Source organism: Balaenoptera musculus, chromosome 21 (genome assembly GCF_009873245.2).
Source record: "Balaenoptera musculus isolate JJ_BM4_2016_0621 chromosome 21, mBalMus1.pri.v3, whole genome shotgun sequence".
NCBI lineage: Eukaryota > Metazoa > Chordata > Mammalia > Artiodactyla > Balaenopteridae > Balaenoptera > Balaenoptera musculus.
In genome coordinates, this window is record NC_045805.1 from 17577886 (window position 1) to 17595652 (window position 17767).

The 17767-nt window shown below is 36.3% G+C and overlaps 1 protein-coding gene across 24 annotated transcripts in view; it reads right to left on the bottom strand.

The window, feature by feature from the left end:
* PCM1 (pericentriolar material 1) overlaps positions 1 to 17767 on the bottom strand; it is an 87456-nt gene that overhangs the window by 47894 nt on the left and 21795 nt on the right. For 12 of the 24 annotated variants that reach the window (XM_036838516.1, XM_036838525.1, XM_036838514.1 and 9 more), the window contains 11 exons: positions 17031 to 17208; positions 16778 to 16867; positions 13829 to 13938; positions 11685 to 11901; positions 8231 to 8417; positions 7119 to 7292; positions 6448 to 6605; positions 6093 to 6331; positions 2164 to 2318; positions 1890 to 2019; positions 428 to 568 (listed from right to left, as the gene is read on the bottom strand). In XM_036838516.1, coding sequence (XP_036694411.1) covers positions 428 to 568; positions 1890 to 2019; positions 2164 to 2318; positions 6093 to 6331; positions 6448 to 6605; positions 7119 to 7292; positions 8231 to 8417; positions 11685 to 11901; positions 13829 to 13938; positions 16778 to 16867; positions 17031 to 17208 — 1779 coding nt within the window. The remainder of the gene's footprint in view (positions 1 to 427; positions 569 to 1889; positions 2020 to 2163; positions 2319 to 6092; positions 6332 to 6447; positions 6606 to 7118; positions 7293 to 8230; positions 8418 to 11684; positions 11902 to 13828; positions 13939 to 16777; positions 16868 to 17030; positions 17209 to 17767) is intronic. The other 12 variants (XM_036838519.1, XM_036838534.1, XM_036838530.1 and 9 more) reach the window with 3 other exon arrangements.

Genomic DNA, 17767 nt, shown 5'->3' on the forward strand with positions numbered 1-17767 from the left:
TATTCTCACTCTATCCTTTTTACACTGAGACACCCAAGAAGGTCAAAATGATATTTTAGTTATAAGAAAAAATTAGGCAATCATTAATTCTTTATGAAAACAGGTAGCACCCAAGTATACTTTATCAACTATTAAAAGAGAGTTACAATGTTTTCTATAAATCCCACATAAATAAAATGCCAAAGGACAGGTTTTTCTAATTGAAATGATTACTATTTACTATAACTAACCCTTTCATATAATTCTGCCAAATATTTGCTAATAAAGGGCAAGGCTATTTTGAAAATATAACAACTTAATTACTTTTTGGAAAACATTATTTCTTCCCACAACTAAAAGATACATAATAGGCTACATTTAAAAACATGTTTCACAGATATTCAGTTTTCTTCCTTAAGACCCAGGAACAAGGTACAACATACAATACCTCATTATCTACCACTGAAGAATCATCAGGTTCAAAAGCAGATTTGCTTGTACTGGCTTCATTTTCATTAACAGTTGGGGTTGAAGTAACAGCTGGCATGTATTTTTTTGTGGGACAATTACCCGCACTAGTGGCTGACAGCTAAAAATGAATTAAAACTATTATGAGGAATTAAAGCAATTATATGTTAATTTCATAAACGCAATTATTTCACTGCTTCTCTAGGGCTCTAGTATCATATTTAATTTATTACCACCAGACTTCAGTTGCCATCATGATCTAAAGAAAATCTGACATAAGAAAACAAAGATGAAAACACAGGCTAAAGTTGAACAGTAGTAACCAACCCTCCGAAACAACAGAGACATGAGGGATAAAATGTTACTGTGGAAAATTTCACATACTCAACCCAACTCCGACATATATTCCTCTGCACATTATTTAGATTGCGAACAAGAAAAAAAGGATTAAAGTAGAAAAGGTAAGCGCCTAGAAAATGAAGTTATATTAGAAATATCACTTGATATGTTTCCCTTTCTTTGAAAACAAAACCTGACTGAAGAATAAAGCTAACCAATAAAGTATAGGAAAAATCTCAAAGAAGAATTGATATTCCCCTCCCATATTAACCCTCCTCCTGATTACCTGATGTGGTCAAAGACTGCACATTCTCTGTTCAATCTCAAAAACCCATGCATTGGGACTTCCCTGGTGGCGCAGTGGTTGAGAACCTGCCTGCCAATGCAGGGGACACGGGTTCGAGCCCTGGGCTGGGAAGATCCCACATGCCACGGAGCAACTGGGCCCGTGAGCCACAATTACTGAGCCTGCGCATCTGGAGCCTGTGCTCCGCAATAAGAGAGGCCACGATAGTGAGAAGCCCGCGCACCACGATGAAGAGTGGCCCCCGCTTGCCGCAACTAGAAAAAGCCCTCACACAGAAACGAAGACCCAACACAGCCATAAATAAATAAATAAATAAATAAAAATTTTTTAAAAACCCATGCATAGGGTACTATTTAATAAGCATATATACATTTAATATTCAAACTACAAAAACAATATTTTAATTTCCCTAAAAAACTCATGATGGCTTAACAGCTTTATTATGTAATTTTAGGCCAGTAAAAAATGGAAATGCTAGTCCCTTAACTGCCAAGTTCAAACCAGAATATTTTAATGTAATACATAGTTACAAACACTCATGTTCTGAATCTACAGCCAGCCAGCCCCACAAGTGAAAGAATGGGAATAATTAGAGTCAATTCCTATGTGCTACCTTTCACAGTATAAATGTACATCCTTAACACATTTCATTTGTCCATCCATTTCATTAATCATAAAATTAAGATATAAACCTATCAAATTAGCACTAAAAAAAGACAAAGAGTACTTTCAGTTGACATTAAGATTTTAAATATCTTTCTTCAGACAAACAGAAAGAAAGAAATTTCCTAATTACCTGTAGGTCAGGACATGCCTTTTGCAATGCTTGAATTTTCTCTTGAATCTCAATCAGTTTCTTTCTTTCTTCCTGCAATTGTTTGAGCTCTCTCTGTTGCTGCTGTAGTTTAGCCTCATAAAATTTCTCTCTATAATTAAATTGACATTATATTTGTGGACTCCAGTAAATCTGATAATAGCATTAAGCACGATGTAATACAGTACCTAGCGGAGTACCTTCTCTCTAATAGGCACTAAACTTTTATGACCTGAAAGCCAGAAGCTTAACATACCTTGCCTTTTCATTTACTCCAGCATCTTTCTGTGTTTTATTGGTATTTCCTCTAGTGTTATTTGCATTTTGTTTGGTGTCTTCTTCTGCTGGGTAGAAACCATCCAAATTTGAGGTATTGGCAGAGATAACTCCTTGATCTGCTGTATCATCATCCTAAAACAGCATCATTATATTAAAACAATCTTGATATCTAAAGACATTATCCAATTCATACATTAGTAAATACAACTAGGTTGTAAAATTAACACAAAATTTAAAGCAGTAGGGAAAGCATATGATTTTGAGCAATGAAATTCATCCTCTACCAATGGCAGGAAATAAAGTACTAAAACTAAAAACAGTACATTAATAATTTGAGTTGCCAATTACCCAGCAATGGCAAGTACTAGTTTGCCTTTTCTTTCCTTGGCCAGATTCTAAAATCAAAGAAGAGTTTTCCAGAGAATATGAAAAAGATACAAAATATATCACTGGAGCTGAGAACTCTTGATATTAGATACTTTTTCTTCAGATGTGACTTTTACATTAACAATTTAACAACCAATGTCTATTATCACTTGCTCACTTAAAAAGCTTTCCATTTCCTCACTTTGGTCTTTAGTTTGCCAAACAAGTACCAATGGCTCACAATACAAAAACGAATGAGAATGTACCACCTCAAATCTGTAACTACTGGAAAAACCACAAAAGTTCATATCTTCCTAACAGTAGATACGTATCTTCTGTTGAAATCAATGTGCTTATTAAAATGGAGGACTGGGCTGGTGGCGCATTGGTTAAGAATCCGCTTGCCAATTCAGGGGACACGGGTTCAATCCCTGGTCCGGGAAGTTCCCACACGCCGTGGAGCAACTAAGCCCATGCACCACAACTACTGAGCCTGCGCTCTAGAGCCCGTGAGCCACAACTACTGAGCCTGCGTGCCACAACTACTGAAGCCCGCGCACCTAAAGCCCGTGCTCTGCAACAAGAGAAGCCACCGCAATGAGAAGCCTGCGCGCTGCAATGAAGAGTAGCCCCCGCTCACCACAACTAGAAAAAGCCCGCACGCAGCAACGAAGACCCGATGCAGCCAAAAATATATATAAATAAATTTATTTTTTTAAAATCTTATAAAAAAAGAATGGAGGATTGGAGGTAACCTATGACATTTTCTTAAAAACATTTAATATTGTATACTTTATATTTACTCATGCTTTCTCTGCAGAAATCAACTGAAACTTTAACCTTTGGAAATAGAGAGTTAAAGCTAACTTTGATTGTAAAACTGTCTAATCGATTTTAAGCTTATAGACATGGTATTATTCTGGTCTTCTCATCAATCTAAAAGCTAACCTGATTTATTACTAAAATGGTAAGATTAAAAAGAAACTGAGTTGGGACTCAAAAACAGAGAAGCTGGATCATGAGGCATTTTCACACAATAAAAAAGTGGAAAAACCAAAGTATGAAAAAAAAAAACTACATAAAGTTTCAGATTGTCACACGAGAGTGTCTGAACAACTGAAATGATATAAACTCCAAAGCTAAAAGTAACTGACTGAAGAATTATTGTTTCAACACATGCTGCATCACAGACTAAGGAACCATATAAGGGCCATATAAGTTGTCTAAGCTAATCTAATCAAGAAGAGTAATAATAGTTTTATACAATCATGATAACTATATAACTGTTTAAACCTTCTCCTGAGTCTCCTGGGAAAGGATATAAGTAAAGGCACAAGCAAAAGAAGACTACCCTTAATAAAATAAGTAAAATGTATCAATCTTAAACATATAAAAACTTGGGGAGTTTGGATCATTTTTTTTTAATAGCTCTCAAAATGAGGACCCTTAATCCCTCTGTGTTGCAGTTTTCTCATTTTTCATACATGTTATTTCAGGTCTTAGAACACTCGCTAAAGCAAAAGAGCTGCATTCAACATAAGCCTGAAATTAAGCTGATACATCTATAAGCCACCAAGTTATTCATCATTTCTGATCTATTATTCCCACTCTGGGCAATACATCTGAGGAGAGGAGTCATAAAGAAAAAATGAGAAAGTAATTAACAAGTACAATGATGTTCATGATAGCACAACCTATATTCTTATTTGCTTTAGAAGCTGTCTTAATTTTTTCAAATGGTACTACTGTCATATGATCAAAGTTCAAAAAGTAAAAAAGATGTTTAGAAAAATCTCCTTTCCATCCTTTTCCCCAATTCCATTCTCCACAGGTAACCAGTGTTATCAGTTTATGTATCTGTCTACAGATATACTTTGAATATATAAGCAAAAATATATACATGTGTATATAAACCTGTATGTGTTTGTTTGTATACATGTGTTTATGCTCCTTCTTCCCTTCAACACCCCTTCTTACAATAGGAAAACCTTAGAAAAAGCCAAAAGTCAATTCCAGTAATGGTTAAACAAGCTATATGGTATCTCAATAAAATAAAATGTAATTAAGGGTATAAGGAAATGGATTCATCCACCACTGCTTAGATATCAATTAATATAGTCACTCTGGAGAGCAATTAAGCAGTGTCCATTAAAATTAAAATGTGCATATACTCTGACAAAGCAATTCCACTTCTTCATATCTGCTCTTGAAAAACACAAATGCACCACAAAGCTTGTGAAAGCATGTTCATTGGAGTGTTGTTTCCAAATAGTGAAAAATTGGAAACAACAAAAGTAAATATCAATAGGATGTTAGATTAACTAAACTAAGGTCCACTGATACTACAGAAAACTATGTTGCAGCTAAAAAAAAGAACTGTATTTACTATATATGTATATATATATAAAACATATGCACAGTAGCATCTGTGAAGGAGAATGGGATTATGAATGAAGGCTCAGAGGGAGTTTACTAGTAGTGTTTCCTTTAATTAAAAATGAGAGCACATTCATCTTTCACTTGAGTAATTCAAAATAAGTAGCATTCCAAAAGAAGTTGCGAATAACAATTGAATTTTTTTCATTCATAAAAAAATTGTTTTTCTATACATTAGTGTGGTTAATTTTAATGTTCTATACTTCATTTTTTTCAACCTAACACAAGCTAAGCAAACCTAAATGAAAACAAATCACTCATTAATTTTACCAGAAGTTTTTTGGCTTCCAACAATCATATAAATTTCAATACTTTAGGAAGTCTCTCTTAAAAGATATTTTTCTAGTGATTATGTTAATAAGAATATATATATATATATATATATATATATAAACAGATGAAAAGGAATGATTTTAGAAAGTTCAATCATTCTTAGAAAGTTTTATACCTAGTCTAATAAACTGCAAAAAGCCTTTGGACCACATCAGTCAATACAGAAGTGTTAATAGTTACATAATTTCACGTTCATACATTCAAATGGCTTTTTAAAATTTACAACTAGTTCCAACTTTACTAATTTGGCCTTACTGAATAAGACAATATGGTTTTTCTTCTACATCAAGTGAGTTAAGATCTCAGCCAGAATGTCAGTCTCAACTCTGGCTCTGACAATGGTATAACTCTGGTCAATTAACACCTTTAATCTGTGTATCTGCCTCACTGAGATGTTACCAAGTTCTACGTGATATAGAACTGGGGTCTCCAGCAAAAAAACAAACAAACCTGTTTTTGTAATAGTTATACTGGTACACAGCCATGCTCATCTGTTTGCATTCTGTCTATCGCTGCTTTTGCACTGAGTAGTTGTGACAGAAACTGTATAGCCCACAAAGCCTAACATATTTACTAAGTCACCCTTATAAAAAGTTTGCTGATCTCTGATAATATGGCATGTAAAGTGCTAAGCATTTAAACCTGGTATATAGTTAGAACTCAATAAATGTGTACTAGTATACTTATACCAACATAATTATCAAACACATAAATTTTACCTTATAAGACTGTCCATTTGACACTTTTTTTTTTAATACAAGCAGTATTTACCTGCACCAATGCAACAAGATCTTGTAACTGTCTAAGTTTCTGTTTTGCAGCCATAAGTCTATTGATCTTCTGTTCAAATTCAGCATCTTCAGGAGTCTCATCAACCAGACTGCTCCTATGACTAGATAATGAAGCTCCACTGACTGCCTCATCTTCTGCTTCTTCCTCCTCCTCCTCTTCATCTTCACCTTGTGCAACATGAATCCCCTGTTCTCGTTCTCTATTATATCGACAATCTGCTGAAAACATGTACCAGTGAAATCAATAATTTAATAAACTTAAGAGTACTAAAGAAAGGAATTCCACTTCCCAAGAATAATATGGTAAAATTATCTATGAATAGAGTCAATCATACCTAAAGAAGGAGGCATGTTTAGAGCTCTTATGTTGGCAGCAGATCTGTTGTTAATTTCACAATTAGAATTAACTGATCTCCCATCTCTATTATTAGAAACACACTGTGCATTAGAATTACTATTTACTTCGTTCCAGGTGGCAGCTACTTGTGGATTTCTAAAAGAAAACAACCTGAAGTTATTTAAGGTAAAAAATATATGTAATAATAAAAAAATCAAAGTTTTAGAACTGCTGATAAAATAATTCCAGACTATGAACATCATTGGCTATTTTTCCATTTAAATTCATCCTCTAAATAAACGGCTCTTGCTTTTCACTAACTTCTCCTATTCACAAATTTAAGAAGAAAAACATCTAAAAAAATCAAAATTACAACCAAAAAAAAAAAATCAAAATTACACCTAAAAAATGAAGTTACGTACTTCTTATGATTAACTTTTAGTTGATCTAACAAACAGCAAATTTACCAGACTACTGTATTCAATACTTCCCTATTTGTTTTTCTTTATAGAACAAGTAAGAGTACACTGACCAAAACAGCAGACTTACAGGAGAAAAGCTTAAATAAAAGGCAAACGGTAGGCACTCTATTGAGGTTTCTTTTGTTTCATATTAAATGTATTGTTAGGGTGAATATGTTAGAAAAACAACTTTTAAAAAAGTTCTTACCGAATGTTAGTAACAGGTTCAGAATTCTCATGCTCGGAATCATATTCTGACTCTTCAGTTTCTTCTTCTTTTGTGTTTTCATTTACAGCATCTGTCATCATATCTGATGTTTGCTCATAATAATGAACTAATTCTCTTAGCTCATTCAACCTCTTTCGAACTTCATTTAACTTCCTGATAAACAACAAAAACATTTATATTAACACCCATTTTAGCAAAATAAAGCATACACTATTTTCACAGAGTAGCAGCCAGCACAAACAAAATTTAAACCCAGTCAAATATCCAGGGGATGTGACTATAATGAATGTAATTTCAAGTACAGGTTATTCAAAATCTCATCACCTTATTTACTTATCTTGTGTTACGGACAAAAGCATAAGAAACCCTCTTCCACGTGTTCACTTTAAGCAGGTATAGATGTTAACAGCTTAAATCTCAATGTCAAAAATATTCCTATGTTTCTTAATAAGTATCAAAAATGTGAAGTACTAAATATTCCATTAAAATAGTACCTCTTAGGCAAATCAGGTATGCAGGCATTACTGAGCATTTACAGAAGGTTCCCAATTTGTCTACAACATATAGAGATCTACATGTTACCATACTATATAACATGTTTACCAAAAAGAATAATTAGGTTGTTGAGTTTTTACTGAGTCCCAGGAATTATGCCAATGTTTTCTAATCCTTAAAACACCTTTATGAACAAATATATTATGCTAGGTGAAGAAAAAGAGGCTTAGTGAGGGTGCTATTTGTCCACAGTCACACAACCTTGTGAGATACAATTTTAGGGCTGTCTGACTCTAGAGCCTGGGCTCTAAACCATTTGAATATAGAAATCTTTTAACTGTAGTCCCTTTATTTGGAAAACAGGAATACATTAGCTCAAAGAAATTACATGTTATTACAATGTCACATTTCTCTAGGACAACTCAAAGATGCACATATAACACACAAACTTATTCTACCACCATATCACTTAAAAATGTTTATCATATCAAATTAACTCAGTTTTTCCAGAATTTTCAACAAAGAAAAAACCCCCAAGATTTATCCCCATTATTCAATTCTAATCTATGTAAACAATGTTTGTAGAAATGTTTTACTGGAGTTTTTCAGTTGGATTTAGGTGGCCTTCATTTTCACTCTGATTCTGAGAAACTAGAGAAGCAGCAGGATAAGGAACAGATGATGTGAGGCTACTGGATTCTCCATTGACAACTGGTGTTAAGCCTACAGGAGCAGGGGGAGCTGCGGCTGTACTTCTCTGATCCACACTCCTTTGTGGAGAGGCTGAAGAAGGCACAACAAAAAAAAAAAAAAAAAAAGACCAGTTACCATAAATAAACAAATACAGCATCAAACAACACATTCGTAGTTGGCTCAGACATAGAAAAATAAAAAGTAAAAGTCATTAACATCTTAAATCCTGCAGCTTTAAAATGTGAAACTTAAGGATATAACCAGGCCACTTGTTTATTAACATGTCCTTCAACCAAACAGAGTTAAAACAGAAAGGAAAGAATAAGGAAAGACAAGATGGAAACCAACAAGAACTACGATATTCTACCTTGAGAAAGTAACGAGAGTACTCCTCTGATAAACTTGGTTCCAGGTTAAGTTAAATAGAGCCACTGCATATGATGTGCAAGCACACCATCTACAAATCTTTACAGGGCAACCCTAGCTGATAGGTCCGTGAGAATGTTCCAGTCCAGAGGGATTCTATCTGGTCTCCAAGATGGAACTTTTCTTGTTCCAAAAGATAAAGCAAAATTGTTAAAGTGACTGTGGTACATAATACCATGAATACTACTCAGCAATAAAATTTTCTAATTAGATGACGATTAATCCTCTAAGACAGCTCTTGAACTACATTTTAATTACCTTTCTGTCCACACAGATCAAAGATATCTTATGCTTTCAAGGGTAATAAATGAAGACTAAGAATCTTTGTGCTTCTCTCTCTCCTACCAGTTTATTTATTTTTTTCTTTTTATTTTTTTTTATTTCTGGCTGCGTTGGGTCTTCGTTGCTGCGTGCGGGCTTTCTCTAGTTGCGGTGAGCGGGGGGTTACTCTTTGTTGAGGTGCATGGGCTTCTCATTGTGGTGGCTTCTCTTGCTGCGGAGCACAAGCTCTAGGCACGCAGGCTCAGTAGTTGTGGCTCGCAGGCTCTAGAGTGCAGGCTCAGTAGTTGTGGTGCACGGGCTTAGTTGCTCCGCGGCATGTGGGATCTCCCTAGACCAGGGCTCGAACCCGTGTCCCCTGTACTGGCAGATTCTTAACCACTGCACCACCAGGCAAGTCCACTACCACTTTAAAACTATCATCATTTTTCTCTTCCTCACAGTGACAATCGTCATTTGTTGCTCACGTTATCCACTGCTACAGCTGGTTTCCAGTAGTCTTTTCTCTCTATTCCTTGACTGTTCTACCTTTTGCTCTGCTTTCACTCTGCTTCCCAGAGAAATATATGACTTTTTAGTCATCAGTAGACAGAGTGCTACTTTAATTATGTGTATAAAACTGACCACAAGGCTTTGAGTACAACTTACGAAACACTAAGTTTTCCTTGGTTGTGTTCATCTGTCTGGGAAGGACGGGCGCTGGGATTAGCTCATACTCTAGAGGAGGCAGAGGAGGAGCAGAAGTCAGGGAGAAGAAAGGCGTATGTCTCAGGGCAGAAATAGTACAGTTCTTTGAAGGTGGCGGACAACTAGGGTGCAGTACAGGGATCCAGAGGTGATGTTTCTATCCCTTGTCTGTTCTTTGATAAGACAGCATCTGGAACGCTAAAGAATAATGGCCTGTTAGGGTGGACCCTGCTGACTCCAATACCCAACGCTACGGCTCCTACTACCAACCGTTTGACTAAGAGGCAGGGACCAGGCTTGGGAAGGCATGTGGCCAAGTGAGGACTAGTAACTGGATCTGAATAAGACAAAGGCCAGCAAAACATCTGCAGAGCAGAAAAGACAGTTCCTACAGTATAACTAAGATGACTATTGCCTTTCCTATATAACTAGTACAATCGGCCCTCTGTATCCAAGAGTTCTGCATCTGCGGATTTAACCAAAAGCAGATAGAAAATATTCAGGAAAAAAAAAATTCCATAAAGTTCCAAAAAGCAAAACTTGAATCTGCAGCATGCTGGTAACTATTTATATAGCATTTACATTGTATTAAGTATTGTAAGTAACCCAGAGATGATTTAAAGTATACTGGAGGATATGCTTATGTTACATGCAAATACTATGCCATTTTAGATAAGGGACTTAAGCAGCCTCAGATTTTGGTATCCGTAGGGGTGTGGGTGAGGGTGCTGGAACCAAGCCCCCGTGGATACTGAGGGATGGTTGTATAACTATTTAACTAGTATACCTAGGATGACTATATGCCTTTCCTAGTCCCACCTGAGATGACTATTTATGTATTTTAAAAAATGAAGTGTTAGGGACTTTCTGCACTAAATAAGTTTTTCATATCTCAGGTTTTTATTGCATAAATACTTTCTAAATCTGTTTCATAGTTTTAAAGTCAATGTACTAATCTGGTTTAGCTTTTCCTTAAGGAAAAATTTTGGATATGCTAAAAAGTGCAGTATTATTATGTCAAAGTATCTAACAGTTACCTTCTCTTATACTTATCCCTTATTTAAAATCCTACCAGGCTGGGGCTTCCCTGGTGGCGCAGTGGTTGAGAATCTGCCTGCCAATGCAGGGCACACAGATTCGAGCCCTGGTCTGGGAAGATCCCACGTGCCGCGGAGCAACTAGGCCCGTGAGTCACAATTACTGAGCCTGCACGTCTGTAGCCTGTGCTCCGCAACAAGAGAGGCCACGATAGTGAGAGGCCCGCGCACCGCGATGAAGAGTGAGTGGCCCCCACTTGCCGCAACTAGAGAAAGCCCTTGCACAGAAACGAAGACCCAACACAGTCATAAATAAATAAATAAATAATAAATTTAAAAAAAAAAAAAAAATCCTAGCAGGCTTCCCTGGTGGCGCAGTGGTTGGGAGTCTGCCTGCCAATGCAGGGGACACGGGTTTGAGCCCCGGTACGGGAAGATCCCACATGCCGCGGAGCAACTGGGCCCGCACGCCACAACTGCTGAAGCCCGCGCGCCTGGAGCCCGTGCTCCGCAACGGGAGAGGCCGTGCGGTGAGAGGTCCGAGCACTGCAACGGAGGGTGGCCCCCACTCGCCGCAACTGCGGAGAGCCCACGTGCAGCGGCAAAGACCCAACGCAGCCAAAAATAATAATAAATAAATAAAATAAATACATTTATAAAAAATAAAATAAAATCCTACCAATTTTTCAAGCCCAAATTCATTCTTTTCCTTTTCTGAATTTTACAGATCTACCATCTATTTGGCTTTACCATACATTGCCTTGTTACTTAAAAACTTTTCACGTGCAAGTCCTATTTCCCCACAAAAATTATAATTTTCTTGAGTAACTATGTGTTTATTCATTCACCAAATATTTACTAAGTAATTATTACATGTTGGCATATATACTTACGTGTCCTCTACCTAATACTGCTTAGATTTACTTACATGCTGAATTGTTCAAATGCTCATCTCGAAGTGTATGAAGTTCTCCAAGCAGCTTGTCCATTTTTTGTTTCTTTTCTTGTAACACTCTCATTTTGCTAAAAAGCTGGACTTTCTCATCAGGTAAATGCTCTGAAACTGATGGATTTCTGCTCTGAGAAACCTCCCTAGTTAATGAAAGACTTTCTGCTTGTCTTCTATTGTCTGGAACAGCTGGAGGCTTTAAAAAAAAAAAAAAAAGAAAACAAAAGAAAAAAAAGAAAGATTAGGCGATTTAAGCTTGCATTCTCATTTTAAAGATGCATAAATATTTTCTCTCTTTTTTTCTTTTGGCTGCATTGGGTCTTCATTGCTGCGCGCAGGCTTTCTCTAGTTGTGGCGAGTGGGGGCTACTCTTAGCTGTGGTGCGCGGGCTTCTCATTGCAGTGGCTTCTCTTTCTGCGGAGCACTGGCTCCAGGGCACGCGGGCTTCAGTAGCTGTGGCATGTGGGCTCAGCAGTTGTGGCTCGCGGGCTCTGGAGTGCAGGCTCAGTAGTAGTGGCCCACAGGCTTAGTTGCTCCACAGTGTGTGGGACCTTCCTGGACCAGGGATCGAACTCGTGTCCCTTGCGTTGGCAGGTGGATTCTTAACCACTGTGCCACGAGGGAAGTCCCAAAAATACATAAATATTCTTTATAAGAAGAGATAAACATTTGTGTAGGTTGTGCTGGTCGGTAAGTATATATGCCTTTCCTATTCCCAAGTTATATACATACTGTTTCCTGATGTGCCACCATATCTATAAAACAGTATATATATATACTGTTTTATAGACACACATAACTACACAGTGGGGATTCACTGGATGTTATTAACTGGATCTAAATTAAGTGCTAGAAATGCCACATTTTATATAGAACAAACCTTCAAAAATCTCATTCTCTCTCTTGCCATCTTTTTAGAACCACAATCATAAACTTTAACTTCTTAACCTATCAGTTTCTCCTACCACCTCTTTCCTATTAAAAAAAAAATTTATGAAACATTTAAAAAATCCACTAAGGATTAGGGAATCATATAATGAATAACCAGCACTGGGCTTAGTCAAATTTTAGTATTTTGCCACATTTGCATCAGTTCTTTCTTTAAGAGAAATATAATATTACAGATAATAGCTAAAGCTTTATACGTAGAAATCCTGACCCCATTACTCTCTCAAGAGATAACCACAATCTGGAATTAGACACCTACCATTCTCATACATATTTTTATTTTGTTAATACCTATGAAGGTATCCATAAAAAATATACACTCTACACATTTTAAAACATAAGCTAAGTGGTATCCTTCTTAAACTTGCATTTTCATTCATTAGCTCTGGTTCATTTACTGTAACCGGTTATAGGATTTCACTCTATGTATATATCATAACTTACTAATCCATTTTCCTGTTCATGGACATTTAGATTGTTTCTGCTTTGCTATTAATACAATGCTGCCAAGAACATTCTTGTATGCATCTCCTTTTGAACAGGGTCACTAGAAAAAATGTACTAGATATTGCTAAATAACTCTCCAAAGTAGTTAGATCATCTTCTTTTATTTAAACTTGGGTCAGCAGACAGAAGATAATGCATTGTCAATTATACCCATTTCCAGTGGAGAGGTATTAATTCACCCTTTCTCACTCAAGAGACTGAAATTTTGCATTTATATCATTATTTACAAAGGTCATTAAATTATAACACTTATTAACTCTGAAATTAAACTTAAGAACTTTCTTAAAATTGTTAGTAAAACATTGCAAAAGCATAGATTCACACTAACTTAACAGTTGTGACCATTAACAATCTTTAAGGTGAAATAAGAATGCGTCATCTAGGAGCATACAAAGGGGAAGTTTCACTAATCACTTCATTCAAAGTAGATATTCCTCTAAATTAGAGCTTCCCAAAGCATAGTCCCGAGACTTCCAGCACTGGAATCGCATGGTGGGAAGCCCACCCCAGATGTATGAATCATAATTTTGGAGGTGGGGGGATCCCACTGACCAGAAATCTACATTTTTTAACAATCATGCCAGGTGATATGTATGCTCAGTAAAGTTTGAGAAGCACTGCTTTAGTTAATGTGATTTTAAATCCAGTATACCAAAAAATTAAGTTACCTGAGAATCACGAAGCTGATTATGAAAACGCTGAATTAAATCATTCAATTCTTCATTTAGTTCAGATGTGATACTGACTCCAGATAGGCTACCTGTAGTTTCTGTTACAACTGGAAAGAAAGTTAACAACTTTCATTCAAGCAAATAATTTAATAATTCATTAAAGCAAATAAATAAAAAACAACACTTTTAATTTCTGAGAAGCTAAAAATAAATTTGGGGGGAAAAAAGAAATTGAAAAAATCTCAACGTAATTTGAAGCTAGTTAACCCTCAGATTTATCTGCCAACCAATCATTTTATAAGTTTCCATCTAACCTGAAAATAAAGGGACACTCACAAAACTCTAGTATAGTGGTTCATCTCTTTCTGTCCCAACATTCAAGGAGGGATACCGCTACATCCCAATTAAGAACAGTGACTCGGGCATCCCTGGTGGCACAGTGGTTGAGAATCTGCCTGCCAATGCAGGGGACACGGGTTTGAGCCCTGGTCTGGGAAGATCCCACATGCCGCGGAGCAACTAGGCCCGTGAGCCACAACTACTGAGCCTGCGCATCTGGAGCCTGTGGTCCGCAACAAGAGAGGCCGCAATAGTGAGAGGCCCGCGCACCGCGATGAAGAGTGGCCCCCACTCTCCGCAACTAGAGAAAGCCCTTGCACAGAAACAAAGACCCAACACGGCCAAAAATAAAAATAAATAAATAAATAAATAAATAAATTTAAAAAAAAAAAAAAGGAATAGTGACTCAACAGAGTCGGGGTGCGGGAAGGTCCACCAGGTTGGGTTGGAGGCGTGGCGGGCAAAGTGGTTAGTCTGAAAAAGCACAGCTAATTCTGACCAGTCTCAATCCCCACCTCCCCAACAGAATCAATGTTCTAGTACAGGGGCTGGCAAACTTTTTTTAAAGATTCAGATAGTAAACATGTTAGGCTTTGTGGAGATACAGTTCTTGTCTCAACTACCCAACTCTGCCACTGTAGGGCAAAAGCAACTATATACAATACATAAGCAACTACATACAATACATAAACAAATGGACATGGCTGTATTCCATAAAATTTTATTTCAGGCAGTGGGCCAAATCCAGCTGGCTATAGTTTGCCGACCCCTACTGTAGAACAGATAATTTATTGAAGGAGTTGCTTGTGATACAACTCATACTAAAAGACCACAGTTTTTTTCTTCCTAAGGCAGTATTCTGATGACAATTTTCATAATAGTTACTGCTCTGTTACTCAACCACCCCATGCTTATCTTTCCAGCTCTAAAAGAGACAATGACTATAAACTGTGTCTGTTTTGAAGGAAAATATTAGCTTTTTCAATGAGAAATTAGAATTACAGGGTGGGGTAGACTCCCATGTACCCAGTCCAAAGTACTTGGGGGAAAAAAAGCGATTACAGTCTAGATAACACACAACTTGCTAGTTAAATGGTAAAAGGAACACTCTTTCCCATGACAATTATGTTGCCTCTCTTATATACCTAAAGATTAAATACTGTAAGTTTGTTTTTACATCAGTATTCTCCTGCAAAATCTCATAAATGCAAGATAAAATCTGTTTTCAATCATTAACCTAAAATTCTTTTTGAAATAGTACATAAAATAAATTCAAATTTAAACTCCTGTTCATTCTCCTCCTGGTCCTTGTCTCATAATAGTACATTAAAAAAAAAAAAAAAGAAAGAAAGAAAGATTATCTGCTTACTTAAAAATAAAGGTTTATATTCAGAAAAAGAAGACCCCTGACCTGGAACTCAAGAAATCTGATTCTACTAAAATTCCATATAAGCCTAGGCAAGTCACGAACTCTGTGTTAGAGTTCCTTCTCTCTAAAGTGAGAATTATAAAAAAAAGCCCTGGCGACTAACCTACAGTTTTGTGGTGATCAAATGAGATGACGTAAGTATAACTATTTGAAATAACGTAACTATCACAAGAAAATCTCTGAAATTTGATACTCCAATCTTGAAAAATATTTTAAAAGTTGGTCATTAACCAAACTGTATTTGTCACTGTTAAAGTATTTTGTTTTTTCCTAAATCTAACAGCTAATGATACTTTGAATTTTGCAAGGGAAAAATGGGGATGAAAATTTGCATAATTATTATATACTATACCATATATATTCTATACAACTATATAATTATTACAAAAGAGTAAGTTACTTGCAAGTCATAAAGCTCCTTATGAAAATGCAAAATTAAATTACATATAACAGTGCGCAGAAGGCTGAGCCAGTGGGCTAGGTGTGGACAACACGATAAATTGAGTAACAGGGTAACCACAGTAAGGACCTTAAATGGAGAGCCCACAGGAGATAAATTATTATTAGACTGTAATGACAGACTACTAGAAAATATAACTTGGTTTTAAGTTTTAATAAGTAACAATCTGTTTTCAACTTAATGAGAAATTAAACACGTAGGTTTGACAATAACAAGACAAACTATAAAGTTAGACTCAATACTAAAGAATTCAATACATAGGATGGGGAAAGGTTTCTTAAACAAGATCCAAAAATACAAAACTTAAATCACTAAGATGTATACTTTAAATATCTTATAATTTTATTTGTCAATTATACCGCAATAAAGCTGACATTTTTTTAAAAAAAGAATTCAATACAATTTCCATCTAAGTGATACATGGCTATGAGGGAAAGAAGAAGAAAGAAAAGAACATTTCTGAGTCTCAGGGAGACTGGATAGGATATAAATTTAGTTCAAAGGAACTAGTGCATACAATTGGATACCTCACTATTCATGTCAGAAGCCAAAGAAGCTTACATTTATTCACTGCCTCACTTAAGGTTTTAACCCTTCCTTGGCAGGCAAGCAAAGTACAGCAATCCTTGTTAAATAAAGTACAAAAGGCAGAAATAGAAGCAACAAGAGCCCTATAAATCTGAGGTACAAAAACAGAACTACATCCTGTCCCTTTTACCTCTTAAGGGTACTCTCTGATGAAAAGGAGAGCGAGCTGGCTGTCTGCACGGTACAGTATGATGGCCAGGAGTTGTCCCTGCAACCTTTTCTGCATAACCAGAGAAAAGCACAGGACAGGGTAAGCCTCACATGTAGGTTTCTCAACTAGACAACAATCAAGATCTAATTATATAATAACCAGCATCCACCTTGCAATCATATCATTATTTATTGAGCCTTACTTATAAAAACATTCTAAGATGGTGGCATACCAGAATCATCCATCACAGCGATAGCTTGCTCTGCCTTATGCTGCAGAGCAAGAAGAGCAGCTTGTCGTCCCTGCAGAGCTCTCAGTTGCTCCTGCTGCTGTAACATCCTTTTTAATAAATCATGTTGTTTCTTCAAATTTTCTATCTCTTCCATAGGCTCCTGCTGAGGATCTCTGGCCTGAAAAATAAGACCAACAACACTTATATCTTTTAAAATCCATGTTCCTATTTCAACTACCAACGGCAAGGTACATACATAGACAATAAATTAGTATTAAATATACAACCCTAGATACAGACTTGAAAGAAAAAGAAGAAAATGACACAGAGACAGCCTGTCATGTTAAGAATTAGGTAGTTAGGTAATTTCAAGGTAGAAGACCATATGCATGTGCTTAGCATGAAGAAGAATTAACAAAAAGAAAATAAAGCAAAAGGCATACAAAAAGGAACACAGGAAGGCCGACACACACACACACACACACACACACACACACACACACACACACAAAGAATGAGGGATCCAGGCCTTACAGAAAAGGAAGAGCAGATCATACCAGGTTAATGCCCTAAAAGTAGCCCTGGAGAAAGACCAGACTAAAAAATCTTCTGCCCCATTCCTAGAAGTGATGTTTAAAAACCAACAAAACAAAAACAAACCAACTATTTTCTAACTACGGATGGAAATTTTAAAAATATACTTTTTATTTGATTATTTGATGTGAAAGGCTTTAATT